Here is a 26,303-nt window from a genome sequence, read left to right as displayed (position 1 = left end):
TAGCTTGATTACATTGTGCCTAATTATAAATGCATTCACCGATGACTCCAAAAAAATGTTGTGCATATTGCACGATTGTTTGTAAGCAAATATAAGCAAGGTTTAGGTCATTTCCGATGGCTTACAGGGTTAACTGGGTTAAACTTTCGGCAGCTTTGTGTGATGGGCATTTGTCTTGAGCATGCACAGGAACCCAGCTAACCATTGTGTTGTGTGCCCCGTTCACCCGTGCACTCCTATTTGAGATATTGTGCAATTATATAAACATTGAATGTACTGATCATAGATATAATTGTACCTTTTGAAGTTACTAAACTAATAATGTGACCGCTAATGCATAAAAGCTTATTTCATTTAACAGTATTGAACACTGGGCGTCAGTCTTTAAACATGAGCAGAACGCATTTACAAGTGTAAATAACTTGTAAAACTTTGTTTTTACAGAATTTTTAACGAAGAAATTCGTTCTGCTTTTGTTTTATATATGAAGCCCAATCGCTTTCATAACTTCAGCTGTTGGTCAACAGTGCATGTTGTGCTTACACAAATAATAATCAATATTGTCTGATATGCATCTGGTCGGCTTTATTACATTTGAGATGTATCTTCATTAAATGTACTTCTGAAAAAAGTCCTCAAAAGCCTAGAAACCAGAATAAATATCTACTGCTTTGCTATTAGTTCCTATGTAATAAAGAATTAATGTTATATTGTGGAAACCCTTTGTTTGTAATTAATTAAAGATAAGAAATACAATACATTGTCATGGAAATTAGAGGTTAAAACAAGGAAGTCTCTTATAGGCACACTATATATTTTGAATTGTCCCATATTTGGGAGTTAAAAAAGAACACAAAATGGGTTTACAGTGCACTTGTGATGGAAGTCTATAGGGCAAGTATCTGCAGAAATGTTTATGGTATACAGTGTTTATGCATTTTGCCTGTAGGTTACCTGTTTTGGTCTTGGTACTATACTTTTGAAATGGTATATTTTAATGTTAAAGCTTATTCCAGTGCAATGCCTTGCTGCATAGACTTCCGTTGTAAATGTATTACCATAAAGTTTTTTTATTTTTTGTTTTTTTCTTGAACCAGAAACAGGCTCATATAAACCAAATGGGGAAAAGACAAAAACAGTGAGTCAAGAGTTTTGACAAGTTTTATTATGATAAATGAAAACTGTCTTTGCGCAATAAATTGTTAATTGTTCACAGAACACACTGTTGTAGCATAGCAGCAAGCACCATAAGAATAGGTTTACATAACATGTCATTATGAATAAAATAAAAAGGAAAAAAAAATATTATATAAAACTCTTTATTTTCCTTCAGAAGATGAATGCTTTTTGTTTTGCACTTTGTGAAACAAATCAGCATTTGTGAATACATAAACTTTGTTCAAAAAGATGAAAAATTACATCACTAAATCTGACATCCTTCATATGAGATATAATACTCAGATGACTATTAATGCATCTGTACCATTCATACATTCTTCATTCCTCCTTCACTTAACTATACATGCTTGAACCTGCTTCTGAAATGTGCATCTAAGTCTACCTTTTCTACCAAAGCTTTTAACCTTAAAAACATGTATAACATACCAACATGAAACTATTCTTATTTGTTCACCATGTAAATGTGATGCGTTCAACTAAGCGACTGTTGAAATGGTAGACAAAACTCCAGACACATAAGCGCTGATTTGGAGTTTACGCAAGGCTCCTCTGTCTGGGCTTGATTCTGGGGTATAACTACAGAAGAAAAACAAATATGAGCAATCTGTAGCAAAAAAGGATGTCCAAGAATAAATGACAAGGAGAAAGTTAAAAAAAAAAAAAAATTTCCTCACCCCGAGGAGGTTGCGAGGTATATAGCCCTCATTGTCGGCACATCTTGCCCACCACCACTCTGTTTCTTCACTGTCCTCTCTTCGTAGGACGGTCAGGCAGTCTCCTTCCTTAAAGGACAACTCATCCGCGCTCTCAGCATCATAGTCCCACAGGGCATAAACAATGCCCCTGTTCATGATGCCCATCTTCTCCTGCACACCTGTGAAAAAAAAACCACCTCAACGCTACAGATGTATTGCGATAAATTAGCAGATGAGCTACAAGAAGTCCTCTTTCGTAAAGTTTCATAATGGGAGAACAGGTTTCTCACCATAGAGAAACTGTGAGCATTGGGCGTAACCTTCTTCCATCTCCTCGCACTTGTCTGCCGCCGTCTGCATATCGCTGTAGGTTGTGGCGTATACCGCAGCACCCGATTCCACCAGGAACTTACAAACTTGCACGTTATTACAAGAAGCAGCGCAGTGCAGGGGAGTCCTAACATAGAGAGAAAGAGATGTTTCATTTTGTTGTATTCAGATTTTGGACAGAATTTTACTGGGTTTATATAAATGTTTTTCACTCACCATCCATCACTGTCTGCGGCATTCGCGTTCACTCCAAACTGCACCAGGAACTTTACTATTTCCGTGTGTCCAGCACACACAGAATTGTGCAGAGCAGTAATGCCCTCATCATTGGGTAAACTGGGGTCTTCCACCTGGATATGACATAAAGACATACTTGAAATGCTAACTAGCTATATCTATATGTCAAGTTGTTATATTAATCACTAGTGAACCAAGTATGTAACTGACCTTGACCTGTTTCTTACCTCATATATAATCCTCTGGACAAGGTCATACTCGCCCTCTAAAGAGGAGTCTAACAGAAGAGCCAGAGGGTTAAAGCGCACACGCATCCCATGGTTGATTCGATCCGAGGCCGTCTTACGGAGGTTTGTTCTTTTGCCCTGAGAGGATGGATGAATATATATTTGGTTATATACACGAATGAAATGCTGCTTATTTGCTTAAGTTTTTGGATGTGAAGTACTAATACTACGTGTTAGCTTGACATGAATCACTCGTTCATCTTGCATATTAAATAGCCAATTGAGGGCCACTGGTTGCCACTTCTGCTCCATTTAAATGTGTGCTCAGAATCTTATTGAGTCCACATAATAATAAACTGCCCAGAATCTAATCAACTACCCAAAACTCAACTTACCTAACTTAACTCCATACCTACCTGACCTGACTCCACCCCCTCTCTCTGTCTCTCTCTCTTAGGAACCCTTCCCAAACACACACATATCTCCTAAATGGCAAGAGTGCTTGAGTTTTCTATAAAGACAAGGAACCTGTCCCAAGAACTTTAAGCCCAAGATTAACCAACACCCCATAGAGTAATGATCTATAACTTGATAAATGTTATGTAATGCTGCATAGCTTGCTGATTTATAAAATGATAAATGGGACACCTTATGGTCTCATGGACTTTAAGCCCAAGAGACCGTAGGGTGTCCTAATTGTCAATTTATTACTCAACAGGCATCCCCTTTTGTGGCCATGATACACCCTCTATGCACCCTTTTGTCCAGGTACACCATTTCGAACGCCATCCATGACTCCATACATAATATTGTCAGGTTTTTTTTTTTTTTTTTTTGTGCAGGGAGTTTGACTCTGTAATGGACTGCTCAGTGATGAGTCAGTACCTGACTATGCTTCAATATTTACACACCTTAGCACAGCAAAAAAAAAAAGACTTTCAATTTCAATCCATCCATCAAGAACCCTGCTGCTGGGGGACTCCCATCAGTACACATTTTGGATGTCTACCTTATATAACTCACTCATTTCAGGTGTCGAATAGAAGAGTTAAATCAAGTGTGTTTGACTAGAAAGAAAGCCACAGATCGCAAAGGTACTGTAAGGCTGGTTACTATAAGGTCAACTTCAACAACCTGAATCCCACTTCAGGCAACTAGTTCTAAAAATTAATGACTTTGGGTCACTACTGGATTTTCCTTTTGGGAATGTAGTATTACCTACCGGTGGTAGCATGACTTGTCCTGTGACCTCTGGAGCCTTCATATTGACGCTGTCCTCCCCTGGTCCCTCCTGCTCTGTCATGCTGGGATATGGAGGTGGAGGGTAAGGTGGGTACTCCTCAACATAAGGCTCTGGAGCTGCTGGGCCATAGACTTCCTGTTCTTCCTTCGGTGGTGAATCCTTCGGTCCAGTGCTAGAAATGGTGTTGTTATCCAGGATAGGCAATCGAGGTGGAAGCGGTGGAGGTGTCAGCTCCTCGTCCTCTTTCTCATACTCAGGTATTGTAGTATCACAGTGTCCCTCTGGGGGTCTAGTGCTCTCATCAGCTACCGGCCTGCATCCATCCTCGCTTTCTGTCTGAAAGAAGGTAGCTGGGGTTAAAGTGGTCTCCATGGCTGCCAATGTGGTCTTTTGGTAGAGGAGCTTCTGGATGTTGGGTCCACCAGGCCCTTCAGATTCTGTTATAGAGCCACGCTTTTTAAGAGGCCTGGGCGCATGGTGCAGTCTCTTCCTTAGGGCCTCCAAATCAGCATCGCTCTGGAGCCGATGGGAATTTGAGAGGAATGGAAGAAGTTTGGTTGGGCTGAGGGGCCGGGGAACACGTTCTACCTCCTGGCCATCAACAGAGGAGGATGCAGGGGCCATATTGTTGCCCTGGTCCACTTGGTCACCATCTAGAACTCCAGTTTTCTCAAGATAACTGCTGTCCTGCATAAGAAACTGCTGGCCTCCATTGGATGGGATGACAGGTTTGCCATATACTGTGAGAGGGAAGGAGTGAGGATAAAACATCCATAAAATCTATAAAATAAGTTGGGTGCCAATTGCCTATTATATTATGCAATCACTAAAAAAAGAACACTACATCTTCATTTGACTTCTTTTTTTTTTTCATGTCTGAGCCACAAAGTGTACTTTTGCAGAAAGAGCAATTTACCTATGTGCTCTGAGTCTTAAAGATATGCAAACCAAATGACTTCAAAGTTATGTAACAAAGGAATGAGCCTTTCCTTATCTCTTCGTGATAAGTGAGCATCACTATGAGCCCTACTCACTCTGGAGTGAGTATTATGACAAATAAAACTTTCATGCCAAATATGGTTTCGTTTACGTCTTAAATTTTAACTGATTCCAACTTGTACCATCTCTCCATCTGGTGTTTGCTAAAAAAAAAAAAAAAAGTTGAATAAACATCAACACTAGCAGAGCAATGTAGTGTCGACTTGCTACAGCATCGTTTAAGGGCACAAAAAAGCCATTTGGAATTTTCCCAATATCTAGGTAAAATCTAGTCAAAAACAAGTCAGACAGACTTTCTGTTGTAATAATTAAGCAGCTTTATTTAAATACTTCATCCAACCCAAAGGCTGTAATAAATCCTTTGCTCCTAATTTGTTTCTGCCCTGAAGAACTTTCAAATTAACTAAAGCAAGCTTTTGAACTTTAGCTTGTTCAGATGCAAAGTTTGGATTAAAACTAAGAAATATGCTTATTTTAAGCTCAAAAATCCTGTTACTAGACTTTCAGTCATTTACATAACTATAACTATAACACATAAGCATTTACAAAGAAATGGAGCAAATGTTTTCCACTCCTGTGCTGCAACATTTCTCAAATCTCAGACAACAGTTTGAGAACAAAACGAGGGGAATTGGAGAAGTAGTTGTTTTTGGGTGAACCATTCGTTTAATGCTAGATTAAATTAGTCAATGTTAAATTTGGTTCTGTGTGCTCTTTGTTGATTTGGCAGCATGTCTAGTGTAACATTGCATCTTGTGAAATAGATACTTATCAAATTCCATCACAAGGTACCTCTAAATTTGTTTGGGTGTCTATTGAGGTAGCGGTACTCACATCGAGGCTGTGAACGGGTCAGCGTACTTTGCCCTTGATAACCCTTTCCAAGAGTGCTGTGTTGGGTGTACATGGAGTAGATGGAGCTCGCTGCCACCGTCTGAGGTTTGTGAAGGGTAGTGGGGGTGGAGGTCTCTGTCCCTGCCAAAGTATCTGACGTGAAAGGACGTACTGTCGCAGCAGGTAAGGTGTCTGGTTTAGGGGGCAGAGGTAGGGGTAAGGTATTGTTGTGGGATGGAAGGGGCATTGGGAGTTTCTGATTTGCTGGTTTAGTTTTGCCAGGGAAGGTGCCCGTGCTGTAAGGAGGTTTACTGAAGGTGGACTGGCCTGGTAGAGCAGGTTTGGGTTTGCTGGGAACAGGAGGAGGAACTTTCCCGAAGGTTCTACCTGAAGACTAAGATTAAAGATTCATTAGTGTTTATTTACTACATAATATCTATACATTAGCATTAATTTATTGCCAATTCTTGAAAATTGTTAACGTCAGGCACTCCTCATGCAGTACCTGGGTATCCCTCAAGAGGTCCTCACTACTCTGGTTCTTGCGGAAGGGCAATGGCGGAGGTTTAAAATCTGCCTCAGAATCTGAAACAGATATTTTAAAACATCAGCGCATCATATATTAATCATCACTCTTGAAGTTTAAACACCACAGTGTCTTAGTGAAAGCATCTTCTGACTGGATTAAGCCATGGCAGAGGTGCCCAATCCTGTTCTTGGAGATCTACCTTCCTGCAAAGTCTCTCATGCCTGGTTCACACCTGAACCAGCTAATTAAGATTCTCAGGAACATTTGATAATTACGGACAGGTGTGTTGGAGTAGGGTTGGAACTGAACTCTGCAGACAGGTAGATCACAGGAAACAGGACTTTGCATCCAAGTAGATTTGTATTTTGTTAAAAAGGCGATGTGTATAGTGGATGTTACAATACTTTTGCTTATCCCAGTTTAATGGAGACAGAACTTCATGTAAGCCATCTGTGGCTGACTGTGTGAAGAGTGTAAACACTGTGGCTCCATCAAAACATTGCTTTGTTTGTTTAAGTGGTCTGACATGTCAACTTTTGGCTGAACTATTTGCATGAGTCTAAATGTGGTTCTTTAAAGGTTGGAGAGAGGTATACCGTACCTTTCTCCTGGGATCCATGGCTGGTCATGCGGGGAAGGGTGGAGAAGTGGCCATGGGTGTTGCTGTTAGTTTCTGTGTTGGAAAACAAATCTGACACCTTGGAGATCTTACTTGTCAAGAATCCAATACCTGGCACATGGAAATAGAATTAGGAAAAGATGAAACAGGGGTTATTGGTGCAGTTGGTTGTAAATATTGTAGATATATACACATACCTGTGGTCGGTTTAGGGAGAGGTTTGGGAAGGGTGGCTGTACCGTCGGGATATGCAGGTTTCACCAGAATCTCCTGTCTGGGAGGAACTGGAGGAGCCGGGGTGGTCTGGATGTACGGCCCAACAGCGGCAACCCTAGAAGGAACGGTGGGCTGAGAGCTCTGCCCTTCAGATGGCTGCTGGAAGTGGAAGAGACAAAGAATAAGAGAAATCATTTCTGTGCATCACAAACTATATTTTTGTCCAAAAAGAAGTTTAAAGTTGCTCACAGGCAAGTTCTCTTTCTGCTGGAGAGCAGCTTTTTTCTTCCAGAGCCTCTCTCTCAGTTCAGCCACTCTTTTGTCCATGGTGGACATTTCTAAGTTCCTCTTGTTTAGATTCTCTCTCTGCTGCTGGAGTTTGGCACTTTGTTCCTGGTTCAATTTATTCCTCAGCTGCAGAAAAGAGAAAATGTCAGAACAAAAGAGGGACTGTTGAATTTTGTGTGCGGGACTACGGCTTTTCAATTCTTTACTTTTTTTTTCTCAGTTTTAAAAATGGAGTGTATTCCTGCTTTATTTTTCTCAAATAAAAGCCATTCATATATTTTTATGTGTGTCGAAATATCACTGTATGTGTGAATAACAGGATTGTGTTACAGAAAGCTGTAGACCAACAGGACAAAAGCTACCTGAAGCTCTTTGTACAGTCTCTCTAGTTCTCCGCTTGAGCTTGGTCCAGCCTCGTGTGGGACGTCCATTTTGCTGCCACGTAACATGTCCAGTTGTCGACTCAACTCCTCCACCCTGCTGACGGCTACCACCAGCTCCCGCTGCTTCTGCTGGAACAGACCATTCATCTGCTCAACCTCCTCCACTACAAAGAGAGAAAAATGAGGCATATCCTTCACTTGTTAATTAACTTCTCATTCCCATAAGCAAGATCGTTTGTTGTTGTCTCTGTTGATTAATTTAGTCGCTAATAGCATTTTCATATAACAGAAACAGTAGAATGAACTTTTCCATTAGTGGGCAAATGATCCACAACAAATGGCATCTTCGTAAATGAATCTGGAAAAAGTTCTAAAACATTTTTTAGAATAAAATATGGATAGATGTTTAACTTTAAAATTATACACCTCAATATACATCATAATTAAAGTAAATCAGAATTATTCAGTAGACAACCTAAGAACTTTTAGAACTTTTTTTTTTTGCAAATTAACTTTTTATCTTTAATTTATTACTTAAATAGTCCAACAAGACTATATATATATGTGTATATATATATATATAATATATATATATATATATATATATATATATATATATATATATATATATATATATTATATAATAATCTGTAATAAACATCTTTACAGTCAATTTAATTGCTTTTAATGGAAAGTTCACTTTAATTGTTTTACACCACTGTATTAAACAAAATAGCAAAGTAGTGTTTATAAAACACACACCATTTGGTGCCATTAGCAGAGCAAAAATGACAAACTTCACCTTAAACCAGTATCCTTCAAAGAAGGTCAACTTTACAGCATTTTCAGTGTTTCTAACCTACTTCCTCTCATGAATTCACAGGTCCTGACCTAGTTTACTATTGCTGATCCGTTTCTGTTCCACTTGTCCTTTGAGAGCTCGAACTCTGCGCAGTTTGGCCTCCTGGTTCTCTGCGTTCTCCCGCAGCAGTCGCAGTTTATCCTGCTCAGACACCTGCTGCTGCTGCTGCCGCTGGTCCTGCAGCTTCAGAAATCGCAGTCGCTGTTCCTGTGTGGAGGCGTCAGGTCACAATCTCACCAAAACTCATTTTCAGACATCACTGAGTTTCAGAACTATGTACCAATTGTTTTTATTCCCACTGATAATGGACAAAATGGTCATGGTTTTAATATGGGGACAGTGCAGTTGTTTTATTCAAATGACCTTAACGCAAAACCTAGAGTGAAAGCAATAACACCATTTCATGGATGACTTCAAACCTCGTATTTAAAGGAAATGTTGTTTTCAACTAACAAACAGGAAATGCTGCTCTTCAATGAAAGTGGCTGGGGACCAAGGACAGCCTTGGTCACCTTTCATTTCCACTGTATGGAAAAAGAGCTGAATATCTCCTTTTTTTGTTTAAAGTAAGACAGAAAGTCATACAGGAATGAGTAAATTATCCCTTTAAGTTGTAAATAAACATGAAATGGTGTTTTTTGTCATTGGCGCAGCTACCTTTGTTGCCAAGAGTTGTTGTTGTGCGTTGATCTGTTGTTGTTGCCGTGACGCCATCTCTTGCAACTCGCTGAGGTTGATGTCCATATGAGGAGCTGTCATCTAAAAAAAAAAGAATAAAAATAAAGAAAAATTTATAATGAATGGCTACGGGGAACATTTTTAAAGGTTTTAAAGGACTTCAGTATGGTGAAAATATGGTAAAACTTTGTTTTTGATTCACTTATATGCAAATATACATTACTCTGTTTGCTTTTTGAAATCTTTAAATTAATCTTAAGTGTTGTGGATCAAACTATGTGTTGACCCTCATTCTGTTCTGGTCTCCTCAGTTTTAAATCACTTTAAGGCATGATTTAACTTTTTTTTTTATTCTAAGATGAAAAGTGCTTTGCAATGTCACAATTATTTCTAGTCTTACTTTTAGTTGTGTGAGGTTTTATATACAGGTGCATCTCAATAAATTAGAATGTCATGGAAAAGTTCACTTCAGTAATTCAACTCAAATTGTGAAACTTGTGTATTAAATAAATTCAGCGCACACAGACTGAAGTAGTTTAAGTCTTTGGTTCTTTTAATTGTGATGATTTTGGCTAATCAGCTAATCAACTCAAAACTCAGTTTAAGTCTTTGGTTCTTTTAATTGTGATGATTTTGGCTAATCAGCTAATCAACTCAAACCACCTGCAAAGGTTTCCTGAGCCTTCAAAATGGTCTCTCAGTTTGGTTCACTAGGCTACACAATCATGGGGAAGACTGCTGATTTGACAGTTGTCCAGAAGACAGAAGCTGGCTGTTCACAGAGTGCTGTATCCAAGCATGTTAACAGAAAGTTGAGTAGAAGGAAAAAGTGTGGAAGACAAGGTGCACAATCAACCGAGAGAACCCGCAGCCTTTGAGGATTGTCAAGCAAAAATCGATTCAAGAATTTGAGTGTACTTCAGAAGGAAATGGACTGAGGCTGGGGGTCAAGAACATCAAGAGCCACCACACACAGACGTGTCAAGGAATTTGGCTACAGTTATCGTATTCCTCTTGTTAAGCCACTCCTGAACCACACACCTCGTCGTCAATAGCTCTGTGATAAACTCATTTCAAATATTAAATCCCACTATAGTATTACAATTAAAATATCATCAACAAATAAAGTAATCTATTAATATAGATTAGCGAAATTAATAGCGACGGGAACACTTTTTGTAAGCAAAGAAAACAAAAATAATGACTTTATTCAATAATTCCTTTGTCAACGGTCTCTCCATGTCATGTGTCTCTCCATGTCATCACTTCATATAACCCAGATTGCACGTCTGATGGCAGATGGAGTATTCTGACGATGACTTTCATACCTTTTATGGATCTTGATACTGTTACCTACTTGGCAGTCAATGGGACAGTCACAGGCCTCCCGGTTTTCATCCAAAATATCTTAAATTGTGTTCTGAAGACGAACGGAGCTTTTACAGGTTTGGAACGACATGGGGGTAAGTGATTAAAGACAAAATTTTAATTTTGGGGAGGAGTATCCCTTTAAGCCTCCTGTCATTGTTTACATCTGTTCAAAATTCACAACTTTTTTCATTTTATTTAATTTTTTTTTTTTAAATTGTTAATTTCAGAAAATAATTGATTTATGTTTAGATTTATTTAGGTTCAGGTAGGCTTACTTACGTGATTGCATTTTTTCATGTGGTTTGTTTTTTTTTTTTTTTTATACCCAGACATTTAAAAATCACATATTTAGGTCATCGATCTACATTCATTTTTACAGAAAATAATTGATTTATGTTCTGATTATTGTTGAGCTGCAGGTTTAGGCTCACTTAAGTGACTGCACTTAATTCTGATCTCCATATTTTTAATCAGAAGAATATTTTTTAATTAATTTAATCTGACATGTTTTAGGGTGCTGTTCCAAAATATTCTCAATGTTTCTTAAAAATAAAATATATTGTGTTCAGTGGGGGATTTTGTTTTCTTTTTTATTTTTACCCAGACATTTAAAAATAACATATTTTAGAACCGTCATCACAATACCATGATATTTTTATCTAAGGTTATCATACCGTCAGAATCTCATACCGGCCCATGCCTACTGTGAAATGCACAGGCTGCCCCTGCTTAATTACACACATTAATTACATATAATACATATTTCTTATTATAAAAAATAATATAAACGATGCTGAGTAATTTATATGCAGTTATTCTGTTCGCTATTCAAAGCGAAACTATGAGTCAATTCTCATTCCCAAAGTCAAGTCTGATCTCCAGTTTTTAATCATGTTAAGACATAATTTAACAATTTATTATGCTTTGCAATGTCAAAATTCATTCCTGTCCATGTAAGAAAACTATCTAGCCACTTTAGGTGCACAGTTTACTGAAAATTTCCAACTCAAACCTGAGTTAGCAACAGTAACCAAAGGGGATTTAAAAAAATCTCAGAGGGAATTCATACTCACTCCATTTTCCATGTGTCTCTCCAGCGTCCCCTTCACCACGTTTCTCCTGGCAAGAGACTCTGGAGCTCTGTGACCTGTAGTTAGGAGACAGAATTAGCAGTGTTGGCTAAGCTAAGCACATTTTCGCTCACACTTAGGGTTAGTGATTTGTATAAAACTTTGACAGATAATTAGTCAAGCACCAATGATAGTAAAAACACAAATGATACCTCAAAGCTCAACAGTTAGCATTTGAACAGGGGCGGATTTAGTGAACTTACAAACAAACCAAAAAACATTAACAACACACTTACAAAGAAGCCAGGAACCTTTAGCCTGAAAGTGTGGCTGTGCTGGGGTGAACCTCATTACATAATGACTGTTTGGCTGGGGAAAACAACTAGAGCTCACTTATCCTGCATATGACTGCCTGTACCAGGGTCCCACTTACATAACATAAACACTGGCACTGCTAGCGCCACTTTTATGTGGGTTACCGGATGAACGAGTCCAAGAGCAAAACAATGCCCAAATAATGTTCTTGCTCACACTCTGACACCACAGGGGTAAATAAAAAAGGTCCTAATCAGGGCTTACTGATTACACAAGCATATGGGTTTTACAGTGGGGGAAATATTTATTTGATCCCCTGCTGATTTTGTAAGTTTGCCCATTTACAAAGAAATGAAGGGTCTGTAATTTTTATGGTAGGTTTATTTTAATGTATAGAGACAGAATACCAACCAAAAAATACAGAAAAAAAACACATTACATAAAGGTTAGAAATTTATTTGTATTTCAGTGAGTGAAATAAGTATTTGATCCCCAAGCAAAACATGACTTAATATTTGGTGCAGAAACCCTTGTTGGCAAGCACAGAGGTGAGATGTTTTTTTGTAGTTGGTCACCAGGTTTGCACACATCTCTTTACATCTCTCTTTACAGATCCTCTCTAAATCCTTAACTCGAAGTTTCAGCTCCTTCCACAGATTTTCTATAGGATTGAGGTCTGGAGACTGGCTAAGCCACTCCATGGCCTTAATGAGCCACTCGTTTGTTGCCTTGGCAGTATGTTTCGGGTCATTGCCATGCTGGAAGACCCATCCATGACCCATCTTCAGTGTTCTGGCTGAGGGAAGGAGGTTCTCATCCAAGATTTTACAGTACATGGCTCCGTCCATTTACCCCTCAATGTGGTGAAGTCGCCCTGTACCCTTATTAGAAAAACAGCCCCAAAGCATAATGCTTCCATCTCCGTGCTTGACTGTAGGGATGGTGTTCTTGGGGTCATAGTCAGCATTTCTCTCCCACCAAACAAAGCGAGTCCAGTTAATGCTAAAGAGCTAAATTTTGGTCTCATCTGACCACAGTACTTTCTCCCAAGCCTTCTCTGAATCATTTAGATATTCTTTGGCAAACTTTAAACAGGCCTGTACATGTGTCTTCTTGAGCAGGGGGACCTTGCGGGCGCTGCAAGATTTCAGTCCATTGTGGCGTAGCGTGTTACCAATTTTGCTTGGTGACTGTGGTCCCAACTACCTTAAGATCATTAACAAGCTCCTCCTGTGTAGTTCGGTGCTGATCCCTCACCTTTCTCATGATCATCCTTACCCCAGGAGGCGAGATCTTGCACAGAGCTCCAGACCGAGGCTGATTGATGATTGTTTTGTTTTTCTTCCATTTCCGAATAATCGCACCAACAGTTGTCTCCTCCTCACCAAGCTTCTTGCTGATGGTCTCGTAGCCCATTCAAGCCTTGTGAAGATCTACAATCTTGTCTCTGACATCCTTTGACAGCTCTTTGGTCTTGCCCATAGTGGTGGGAGAGGTTGGAATGGAAGATACAGATTGTTTGGACTGGTGTCTTTTACACCTAACGAGCTGACATTAGGAGTAACTTCTTAAAGTGACAGGACTAATCTGTGTTCCACATGGGCACCAATCTGTGGGAGCCAGAATTCTTGCTGGTTGGTAGGGGATCAAATACTTATTTCACTCACTGAAATGCAAATCAATTTCTAACCTTTATATAATGTGTTTTTTTTTTTCTGGATTTTTTGGTTGGTATTCTGTCTCTATCCGTTAAAATAAACCTACCATAAAATTACAGACCCTTAATTTCTTTGTAAGTGGGTAAACTTACAAAATCAGCAGGGGATCAAATAAATATTTTCACCACTGTACCTCAATTCTGTGTGAAAACAAACCACAAACACAACAGATACGAGTCAAACTGCGTGTAATTGACATAATTATTCTTGTTAGAGAAATAAGGAACTCTTTGTTAAATAAAGCAAGGTGTACAGAGCCGATGTCACTCGCATCATTGTGTAACAGCCGGTCTTTGTCCGGTGAAGAGGGCCAAAGTCACTCTGAGAAATCTGAAACCTCACACATGGTTTCACATGACTGGGATGTTTAAACTTCTCGGGGGAATAGCGAGGATTCACTTCAAAAAGGCCTCTAAACATTCTAGTAGAAATTGCGACAAAGGGTTTTTATGAGTTTAACATGCAAAACAACTGACGAAAAACTACTTTAAACTGTGTGAGATTTTATATGTATTATATATTTTGATATATATTTCCAGTTACAAATAAATTAATAAATAACCAAATTAAAATTCTGTGGTACGATAACCTACAGAACAATAGCGCATACAAATAATAAAAATATAAATAAATAAATCAGTTGTGTGATATTTTATATATGTATTGTACATTTTAATACATATTTATAATTGTAAAAAACATAATAGAACAGAATAGAAAAATAAGTGAAACTTCTGTGGTGCCAAAACTTACACAACAATAACAAATAAACAAATAATAAAATATATAAATACATAAACAAAAAGGGGTGTTTATGAGTTAACAACTGACCAAAAATTACTTGAATTAACTTAAATTAATTGAAGTTGGTTGAGTTTTTATATAATATAATATAATATAATATAATATAATATAATATAATATAATATAATATAATATAAGTTCATGCATTAATATTTTCCAGGGCCACTTTTGTCACATGAATTATGTGCTGTTTAGGTGTTTGATTATATGGGAGTGGCAAAAATGGTGTGAATTATTCTGTTTAGGTGTTTGATTATATGGGAGTGGCAAAAATGTATAAGAATGAGAGAAAAATTGTGTGTATTGAATGTGTGTGTGTGTTTGTGAACGAGTGTGTGGGCATATGTATTAGAGACTTTTTGGATGCGTTCAGATGTAAAGTGATGACACACAAACACACACACACACACACACACACACACACACACACACACACACACACAACGAGCAGCTGTGTTTGGACTACACCTGTTCATTTCTCTCACACAGGTGTTCCTTCACCATCTGCGCTCTGCAATGTGAGATATACATTTCAGTATTATCTTAATTGTTTTTCCTAAACAGCATTGTGATTAAATAGATACCAGATTTGATTCTTAGAAATTTCTTTTGAGAAAAAGGACCAAGTTATCTCACATGTGTCTCCTCTGGAGCTTCCGAACAGATGTCAACAATGTCTCAAACTGTGCTCAGATTTGCCAAGATACCAAAGTATAAAATTATATGTCAACAACTGTCTTATTTGTGACTGTTTCTATTGCTTCTTTTAGGTGAAACATAGCTAAATACCTTATATTTAATACCTAAAAAACATCCCCTATACAAGCAATACAGTTTTCCATTGTGTGTGCATGCTTTTAGGACACAAGATAAAGATCCATTCTGATCTATTCCAAAGCCCCCTACCCTTGGGCAGTGCCCACAAAACAAGCTGTTCTGCGGCAAATAATTCATGCATCAACACAGCCATAACCATGTCAAATTTACAACCCCTCTATTCACAGTCACCCATAAAAGGAAATGACATTCACGCCTATCTGCAACAACGGCATGTCCACACTGACAGCAGACCGCCGAGGGGGAAAGGACGTAATCGAATGGGTCTGTGATTTGGCATGGAAGAAAAGCCAGTCTATATTCAAATTGCCATCCAACCATACAGCAGAGAGTAAATAATAAACAACATGAAACATTCTCCAACACTTTTGCACTGCATTCAACTGCATAACAAATTTTAACTATAAGTTGCAATATAAAAATGGCTTCAGAAAGGTAACAGGACGGATCATAACAGTATGGAAGGGTAATAATAATAATAATATATATATATATAGTGGGTATGGAAAGTATTCAGACCCCCTTAAATTTTTCAGTCTTTATATATATATATGGGTATATGTATATATATATATATATATAAGTATTCAGACCCCCTTAAATTTTTCACTCTTTGTTATATTGCAGCCATTTGCTAAAATCATTTCATTTTCTTTCTCATTAATGTACACACAGCACCCCATATTGACAGAAAAACACAGATTTGTTGTCATTTTTGCACATTTATTAAAAAAGAAAAACTGAAATATCACATGATGTACAGAAATGCTTCTTACAGAGAAAATTTAACCCTGAAATGTCTAGGAAGATACATAATGAAACGAAAACGTGAAATGTGTATATTAACACAAAGTGAATGCATTTTTTTTTTTTTTCACATATATACATATGAGGGACAAAAGTGCAACCAGTTTTGTAAAATGACCCAAACACTCTCTCTCTCTCTTTCTCTCTCTCTCACCTGTATCGTGGCCAGGTGCTCGGTCATGGCGCAGGAAGAATCGCACCTCTGTCCTTTGCTGACCCCATTGCTGCAGTACTTCGATAATTCGCTCACTGTCACCAACCACACGCTCTAAAAAAGGAAGCAACCAATAGGAAACAAGGAATGCAAATTAGGTGCCAGAAATCCAATCTAAAGTGATGCATCACTGCATCTTTACACCACAGTCACATGGACAGGTGCAGAAAGATGATTTCTATGATTTTTACTTTTGTAACAACTTTGTCAAAGGGATAGTTAACCCCAAATAGAAAATTCTCTCATTAATTATTCACCTTCAATTCATTCCAAAGATTGATGACTTTAACAAAAGGAGATACTTTCACAAATGTTCATGCTGCTCTTATAAACCTAAACTTTAAAATTGAAAAATCTTGAGAGAACTTTAATGTTTGGGTAGTTTACCATTTTTTTTTTTAATTCAGTCATGTTTAAATGTCAAGTTAAAATTGTTGGTTGCTTTAAAAGTGAAGACATGCCAAAATAACATTTTGGAATAACTTCACTCAATAAGATAAACAGGAAAGTGCAAGCCAGCACATACCAGATCCTCTCCACATCTCGGCCAGATAGCAGTCCACCTCCCCCGGCTCTTTACACATGTCCACCACATCTCGACACAGCGTCTCCGGCGTGAAGGGAAGCTCAGTGAAGTGCTTGTCACTATTGCTGAGGTACACCGTTAAGAACATCTGAGTCCAAAAAAAAACAAACAAAAAAAAAAACATGGGAGGTTATAACAAAAGACAGAATAAAAAAGCACTCTAGGAAAAAACATTTATTAGTTCCTCAATGATTTTTTGATTCTCTATTTCTTAAGAAAACCATCTATAAACCCAGACCAGAATTTATTTCTCTGATCTAAAGCAGTGTTATTTTAGTATTATTTATATACTATGAAAGTATTTACTAACATTTTTATATTAGCTTTTAATTTTATATTTTCAATTCAGTTTGTTTTAGTCATTTTATGTTCTTTTGTATTTTTATTTTTTCATATAGTTTTAAACTTTATTTGTTTAAATATTTATATTTAGCTTTCATGTCTTTTATTAACTTAAACTTATTTTATTTCAGCTGCAAATGCAACATTTCTAATTTTCATATTAGTTTTAGTAATTTTACTACATCGACTTTTTAATTCATCAAAATGTATTTTAGTTAGCTTCCAAGGCAAATTTATGTTTTAGGGGTGTTATGGTTTTCATCTAATATTTATATTTTATTTCAGCTTAAGTTTTAGTCATTTTGGTATGTGCTTTTGTAATTTTATTAGTCTTTTTATTATTTCAATTTAGCTTAAATTTATTTTAATTTCATTTTTGATTTTAGTAATTTTAGAACATCAACTCAAACGTATACTATTTTAGTTAGCTGCCAAATTTTTTTTGCTAATTTTTTTGTTTTGTAATTTTCGAATTTAAGTTTTTTTTTTCTTTCAGCTATATTTCAATTCAATATTTTTATTGTTACAATAACAACGCTGAACTTATAATGTTACAAACAATGATTTTCCATCTCTCAAGATCCATACAGACAATTCAAATTATGAATGCTCTCAACCATCCAGACTGTTTATAAATTTGTGACTATATGCCAGAGATGCCCACGTAATCTTATAATACAGCTGTACATGTGGGTGAAAATGCCAAGATGGATGGTTGACAGCAAAAAAGATGCTGTATTTCTGTCTTGGCACTTTAATTGCAGCCGGCACAGATGGCTGTCACATCAAGAGGGTTCTTATCCAGAAATAAAACACAAGCACGGGGTAATTAGTCAGAAAGCAAGGAGGTAATTGATTTGTAATTCCGAAGTGAACAGCAGTTTTGGAGGAAAAAGACAAGGTTATTATCAATGTGGGTTACATCAATGTAAATTAATTAGATTTTTATTATTATTAAACAAACATAAATAACAAGGTCATAAACTCTTTAACTAATAGAGTAAGCATATTTTTGAAGGACAATTCTGCTAGTGTTTGTTTATTTTCAGACTATCGGCAGCACAGTTATTATCACTGCTGATAAGAGTGCAAAAACACTCAGCAGTTCTCTGTTACTGTGTGTGTGTGTGTGTGTGTGTGTGTGTGTGTGTGTGTGTGTGTGTGTGTGTGTGTTTTTCATGCTTTGCCAAGCGAAGCTACTGTCACACCAGATGGGTAGAGGCAAAACTCAGTGGCTCTTCCACTTTAACCTGAGTCACACACCGGGACAGGAAACAGTGCTGCATAACAATTCCTGAACACACATATTTTCTCACACGGTTCTGATTCTGATTGGTCAACTGCGACTCAAATGGAGTCAAATGTGTTTATATAATGGCCACTAACTGTTTAGCCATCAACTGATTTCTGTCTTTATTATTGTATACTTTATTATTTTATACATTTTAGCATATTAAGATATATTAAATATAGTACATTTTGTAAACCATAATGTTTGTAAATTTTGCAACCTCAAATACGTTATAATAAAAAGCCTGCAATTCACAACCCAAATTTTACCTGCTAAATATTGTAACATGAAATTTGCTTTAATATTTAACAGAAATATTAGATTAGAAACCAAATGTTGCCTTCAACTAAATGAATTGAAATACATTTAAGTACTAAAATTACTAAAACTGAAATATAAATAAATTAAAGCAAAATCGAAATATTTAAAAATAATAACTAATATTAAACCGAAAATTAAATGAAAATATAAAATAAAAGCTGATTCAAAATGAATAAATGCTATAATACATGAATAATATCAAAATGACACTGCACTAAAGTATCTGGATTTCAACTAATATAAAATCATTTCAAATATTTGAGTCACAAAAAAAATTTCAATGCACCAATGTTACTTTAATATTATTTTTGATATTTAGATTTCTATATTTTTCTGTCTAATATTTAGATTTTATTCCAGCCTTGATGAAATTAACAGAAACAATTGAAACTAAAACTTGAGTAGTATTAGTTGATAATAACGACATTTTTCTCGATTGTGATTCAGTTGCATGCTGCAGACCACTGCAAACAGCTGTCATTAACATTAGCTTTAACTGCAGTTTTTAAAATAGCTAAACTTGTCCAAATAGTTAACAGTATTTCCTGGTCTGTGCAATATCGGCGCCACGACATTCATGTGCCTTCACACACAGACGTGCGAAATGGATTTAAGAGGCTTTCACTCACACACACTTAGACATATTCAAGTCTAATCTGGCTTTGGATGTGCACATGACTGCTAAAGCATTTGTATCCATGCCTACTGTCATGCTGCAAGCATGAATGAATGTTTGACAAGATTCAGTCAGGAACAACTGTGGTTAGGTTTTTAATCCAGCAGTCTTTTAAATACTGTCCAGTTGATCCAAAAATGAGGCCTGCTAAAGACTTCAGATTGTCACTGAAATGGTCACAAATGAAAATAAAGTCTTAAAAAAAATCAACACTAAGATTGCTGTCTATATCAAGAAAATCTATTATTTAAGGAAACTATTGCTAACTTTTAAAAATAAAGGATTTAATGTGTTTTTCTCATTGATACCAAAGAAGAAACATTCTAGGTTCCATGAAGAACATTTCAGTGAACAGTTCTCAAAAGAACCCTAGTGTGAAGAACATTTTAACAATCTGACAAACATTTTCCACTATGAAGAACCCTTTGTGGAAAGGAAAGTTTCCAAGAATGTTAAAGGTTCTTCATGGAACCATCAATGCCAATAAAACTTTATTTTTAAGAGTGTTTATTGGAATCCATGGTTCCATGAAGGACATTTAACATCCGTGTAACCTTTCCAGCCACAAAAGATTTTTCATGGTGGAAAATGTTTGTCAGATTATAAAAAAAAATGGTTCTTTTAAAAACTGTTCACTTAAAGGTTCTTTGGAGAACCTAAAATCGTTCTTTTATGGCAAGGGTGTCAAACTCAGTTCCTGGAGGGCCACAGCCCTGCGCAGTTTGAATATAACCCTAATTAAACACATCTGATCCAGCTAATCTAATCATTTAGGCTGATTTGAAAACTACATGGTTTGTGTGTTGGAGCAGGGCTGGAGCTAAACTCTGCAGGGCTGCAGTCCTCCAGGAACTGAGTTTGACATCCCTGTTTTATGGTATTGCTGTGAAAAACTCTTTTTGGAACATTAATTCTTAAGAGTTTAAGTTAGATGGATGATTTTATTTCTCTCAGACCATTTTGTCTGAATCTCTTGGGCTGAGCAATGAAAGCTTTTATTAGATAAATGACCCTTGCTGGAAATGGAATTTCATTAATCTCTCTTTAATGTATGTCTTCCCCTAATGTCCTTACGTTGTAAATTGCATACGTCTAAAATCAAGCTAAACGTGAACCTCATTTGTCTCTGGGTTATGGTTTATAAGATGAGCTCTTAAAAGATCCAAATTGAATTATGGATGGAGCATATTGCCTCATGTCTACTTACAAACCGCAGGCCTCGTATTTTCCTTTACGGAGATGTTAATTTCAGTGTAATTCTTTATTCAACGCATATGGTTATAAATTCTTCCTATGATGACATAATAGTGTCTTGGAAGCCATTGCAAAAAATGCTAAAAAGTTTACATTAAACACATAAATTTCCAAGACATACCAAATAGCTGATGTGGCTATTTTCCGAATTTCAGATACAGTGCTTTGTATTTTGGTCCCGCTGTCCAAGATTTTAAGTAGGACATGTGTCTTCAAGTCTGCTTTTTGAATTCGTGTTTGTGTCCATAGTGCATTAAATCCTAGAGAGATCACGCACAGAAAAGCCCTTGTGCCAAAGGCCAGCCTGTGGCAGTGATCCCACACTTGATCCCCAGAGTATTATTTCTGAGAAATCTTAAATGACATGATGTTGTCCTAAGGCATGGAACAGGGCTTTAGGATTACAGTAATAAAGCACTATTTTGCAACATGACACTGTTTACGTTGCCACAGGTAACCATAGGTGATGTAATGGAGTTGAATAGTCAAATATACTGGCATTTACCATCAGCTGACAAGCATTAAACTCTCACTAAACCTAAGTTGTCTTTGGGTTTTAAAAGAAGTTAAGTTTAAGTTTAAAAAGAGAGTCATTTACACATAAAAGAAGATATTTTGAAGTGTTTTGTCCATACAATGAAAGTAAACGTGTCCAAAACAACATTGGACCCAACTGAATTTCTTTATGGACATAAAACACTTAACGTTTCAAAAGGAATTTGTGTGCTAGTTAATGTTGGTCTAGGTCCGCTCTGAAGACAGGTTAAGCTAGTTGTTGGTTAAGCTAGTTAAGAAGCCAATACAACATATGTTGTTAACCAACTATGCTGGTCTTCTTAGCATCTAGAGTTTCTTATCTTCAGTCGAATGCTGAAAACAGTACAGTGCATTGTTCAACTCAGATGGAAAACCAATGACATTGTCTGTTCTGCAACATATAATGCACATTCAGTGCCCGTACTGCGTGGTTTTCATTAACTGTAAAGGTTCATTGCCTTGACTGTTGGAGCTTGTACAAAGGTGGGGCGAAATCACACTCGACTGGATGAATGAAAAGCAGTTAGCCACAAAGTCGAAGAAAATGTACTATGCCAACACAAAGAGATAATCCAACGCATGCTGAGGGCATCAATTATTATGTCTGATCACCACAAGAGCACCTGTCAATACATGCTCTGATCGAACAACACTGGGAGTACGGTTTAGCTACTCTATAATGTGGGTTTATTTAGGCTCTCATGCGTTGTTAAGAAGTAGCTGCTCGGTGCTTCTGTAAGTCACAGGACAGAACCCGCAGATTCAGCAGGCTGTCAGCCCGCAGGTATGTGCATATACGGGCACAGAATCAGCCATATGGCCCCTGCAGTGGATTGACACAAAGCACGACTAACGTGAGGATTAGTCTTGAGTTCATACTCTACCCTCCTGCCCACACACTGACCCTCCAAAACCCTTCGGCTCCCGGGAGAATAAAGTTGATTGAATAAAAATGCTGAAGCTTCAAAAATATTAAGTCGACTCGCTCAAGGTCTTTGATGGTTTAATTTAAACTAAAGAACAGGTGAGCCGACTTCATATGTCCTCTGTTCAGCAGTACAGACCCCGTTTATTGCAGCTAGAAATATCTTAAAAGTCAAAGTTAAAACATTTCAAGTGCCTGATTACCGGCTGGTCCTTGGGAGCCGGGTTTTCCAAACACAGACTCCTCTGCATAGCAGCAATGTTGTGGTGTGGAATGTGATCTTGGCAATGGTTGCCGTGGCAACTGGCTGCCACAATTCTGGTCATTGTTTCCCGCTGAGGCCTCAGGTGGCTGAAAGGGTCCGACAACAATCAACGATATTTATAACTCCTAATGCACAGCCTTTGAACTGAAGTGGGATATGGAATTAAATTACTACAAGCTAATCTTATTCCACAAGTGCTCCCGGACCAAGTCATCTATTCACTGGTCAAATCAATTTAGAGTCTTGAAAATAGCTGCTCTGGGTACTTACACTATGGGAATTGTACAAATTACATGACCACATGAGGACCATAAAATAGCTTTCAACAGAGGGAAGCTATGCAGCCATAATAAACTTCCTCTAAAGGAACTATAGACAATGCCTTGATATTCTGAATGCAGTTTTAATTCAAAACACAACAAGGACAATGCAGGTTGGTTCTTTAAAAGTCACACTGAGAGGAATATCCCATTTCTTTTTTCCAAACACAATTGTTGTTCCTTTGAGAATTAAGGGAGCTAGTAATTCACAGCAAAAACAATGAACTCAGCGTCTGAGGTACGGAATGATTTATGGAACAAAGAACACAGTCATCAGACACATTGCTGAAAGAATATGCTTCATCACAAAGCTCAAAAACACTGTGGTTCTCTCAAACACAGTGTATGACCTCAAATAGCTGCTTTACTTCACTTAAGATTGTCTAGGATCTAAAACTGACCATGACTCAAACTGAAATGATGATCCATTAAGACAAATATTTATCTGCAAGCTAAATATACAATGCTGTTGTATCCACCTCAAACACACACCGGCGCTACTGTACTGAATATATGAACACTAAAAGATTAAAAATGTAGTATTTTGAAACCTGTTTCAAAATAGCACATTTCCATTGAAACAATACCTAGAAATCAAAATGCCTAAAGATTTTGTCCTCACAGTCCATTCATTTCAAAATTCACATTAGAAAATCCTTAAAATGAAAACTCAGATTGTCTCATTAGAGTTTATACCACAGGGATTATAATTTACATTAATGCAGAAAAGCTATAAATCCATGGATACTACTAATGGGTCATCCAGATTGAAGGTGGGCATCCAGAGGCAAAGCCGGTGGAGATTAAGGACTTGCTTGAAAATGAACCCAGAGAGAGCAATGAGTTTTACCCAGGACTGAATGTTTATTAGAAATGTACTACAATGAAAAGGTCAAAAAGACCTTGTCGTCAATGTGGACAGAGGTGACACGGTCATATGTTTTTTACTGTGGACGGTGGGTGTATGAATGTGTGACTCACCCATAACAGTAGTGACAGCAAAGAGATAGCAGGTGCTTATCGCACACTAAAGACTATACATGAAGACTATACCATCAAAGTACACTATTTCTAATCTTTTTATTCTAACCATATATGGTCTGTCAGGTAAATTATATTGTGTCACATTATGAATCAATGGACTGATTCTTAAAACTGAACTTTTCTGCCAACCAATACTGAATATGTGGTTACATTCTACGTTTATTATGCATTCCCTGGCACCTTATTTAACCCCAGAAGCTGCAGAATGACTTCAACTGAAATTAAGATAAAATCATTCTTGCATTTCACCCTTCTTTATATTTCTTATTTATTTCCTTATATTTGATTACTTTTTAATTATTTCAACACCTGTGCCGAGATTGTTAAGACATCTCTAAGGAATCATTTACCCTGATAGCAACACATGCATCACGGAGACGTCTGCATTACATCTGCACAATGTATTTTTTAGAGGGTTTTCTGATCTGCAATACGTCTACGGGACGTTTCCTATCAGATGTCAAATAGACATTTAAATAATGTCTTTAAAATGTTAAGGATTTAGAATGAATGTAAAACTGACATCTTAAAGATGTTTGCACACAGCAGATGCTTTCCAGATGAAGAGATCTTAGACATCTTGCAGACGCACGAGTCCTATCTGGGTACTGTAATGAATTAAAAGATAAGCAATGCTCTCGATCATTCTGTGTTTCTTATCAGAAAACAGGAAATGAAATCTAAACAAGATAAACCTCCTATTTATTCCATAGAATCCCCTTTATCACCATTATCTTCCTATGTGGGTTTATCTGTTATAATTAATTTGATACAATCAAAGCAGCTCGGGTGAATAAAAGAAATGACATAACCGATGCATTTGCTGAGTTTATCAATGACAAAGAAGCAATGTTGATGCTTGGAGATGAAATTTGTATATCAGCGTATTATTAATCTCGACTGAACTTACCGGCATCATATTGAAAAGAACCTTCGATATTCCTTATACTGGAAAATATAAAGACCTTTCCCTGGTCTCCCAATAAGTATTTCTTATAGTTGTTTTATATGCAGGTAAATTGTGCACGTATTATCCTCTTCTTTTACGTATCATTATTTTAGATTAGTCTCCTCTGATGTTGTCCGACAACTTTGTAGCGTTGGTTTATTATAGGAACCTGTTGCAGAATGCACCCGAGGTGAACCCGGTAAATACAGTAAAGTAAGTTTCTTATCCGAATCGCTCAGACGCAGGAACCCGCAGACCTCTGACAACCCCGAACCATTTGTGTACGCAGCCACTCGCCACCGCCATACAATACAAGCGATATAAAGATAACGGTCGTCCGCGAACGTCTTGTATCGTCTACTGCCCGCTGAGCTGATTGCAAGTCAACATTATATCCGTGTGAGCAAGGTTTTTCGCCGGATCAACAGACGCAGCCCAACCCAAGATGACGCTGCGCGAGATTCCGAATATCCCCAGCGCGTGCGTGACAAACCCCGCCTCGCGCCGCCCGCGCGCTTCCCGCCCACTTCATCAGCATAATCTCTGAGGAGCTGTTCAGCGTTCAAGAAACGGTTTGGAGATTTTATATTGCTTTGTTTTGTTTAACATGCCCCAGAAGCTTTTGAGGTGAATATTGAGGAATATGAAGGATTTAGCAGTAATACTGAACGCGCGCGATAAATAGAAAACCTTGCTGTCGGTACAACACTTGTTTTCATTTCTCATTGTACATGTATAGTACAATTATACACAAACTACAACTAACAAAAACGTATAAAATGCCATCGAAACGTTAAGAAATAACGTTTAGAAATTACCAAGAATTTTTTTTTTTTAAAGTTAACCTGAATGAGGTCAAATGTAAAAAGTCCCAGAAATAATCGTGTGTTACTGGACTATGTATTTTGGACATGTCATGTCAATATTTGGATATTTCATGCATGAATATGACAATCATTCAGTTGTTCACTATCAAAGTAGGGGGAGACCAGGGGCAGTTGTAACTTTTTTTTTTTTTTTTTTTTTTTTCCTTCATAATTTACAGATTACTTGAAATACTATTATCTTTTTATACATGAAATAAATAAAGGTGCACTAATTAATAATACAATTGATATATTTTCACTAATAAGGACAAGACTGTAATATTAAGTTAAATGCCCTTGGTGAGGGAGATTGTAACAGTGTTTGGGGGCGATTTAACACTGAAAAATGAGTCATATTAACCCAATGTATCTCAAATAACAGCCTACCTCAAAATAATCCCTTATTATCAGTGATTTATTTATTTATTGCAGGGGTGTCCAGACTCGGTCCTGGAGGGCCAGTGTCCTGAAG

At 37.2% G+C, this 26,303-nt stretch overlaps 1 protein-coding gene across 4 annotated transcripts; it reads right to left on the bottom strand.

Annotated features, from left to right (window-relative positions):
• Window positions 1–18: 18 nt before the first annotated feature.
• Window positions 19–26,303, bottom strand: LOC109066301 (apoptosis-stimulating of p53 protein 2-like). Of its 4 annotated transcripts, none has more exons than XM_042712017.1 (18): window positions 26,219–26,303; window positions 16,982–17,129; window positions 16,396–16,509; window positions 11,764–11,837; window positions 9,299–9,400; window positions 8,671–8,848; window positions 7,759–7,943; window positions 7,358–7,522; window positions 7,090–7,267; window positions 6,875–7,003; window positions 6,250–6,329; window positions 5,745–6,138; window positions 3,891–4,651; window positions 2,669–2,806; window positions 2,421–2,554; window positions 2,165–2,331; window positions 1,854–2,053; window positions 19–1,755 (listed from the first exon to the last, which is right to left on the bottom strand). In XM_042712017.1, the coding sequence occupies exons 2-18, from the start codon at window positions 17,127–17,129 to the stop codon at window positions 1,714–1,716; spliced, it is 3,189 nt and encodes a 1,062-aa protein (XP_042567951.1). In that variant the 5' UTR covers window positions 26,219–26,303; the 3' UTR covers window positions 19–1,713. The 4 variants fall into 4 exon arrangements, with proteins under 4 accessions (XP_042567951.1, XP_018938860.2, XP_018938859.2 ...); XM_019083315.2 differs by lacking the exon at window positions 26,219–26,303 and adding an exon at window positions 24,927–25,446 and having other exon boundaries at window positions 7,090–7,264; XM_019083314.2 differs by lacking the exon at window positions 26,219–26,303 and adding an exon at window positions 24,927–25,445.

This window comes from Cyprinus carpio, chromosome A22, assembly GCF_018340385.1.
Source record: "Cyprinus carpio isolate SPL01 chromosome A22, ASM1834038v1, whole genome shotgun sequence".
NCBI classification, from domain to species: Eukaryota; Metazoa; Chordata; class Actinopteri; order Cypriniformes; family Cyprinidae; genus Cyprinus; species Cyprinus carpio.
Note: the sequence above shows the minus strand (reverse complement) of the source record. Positions and strands in the feature narration are given on the sequence as shown.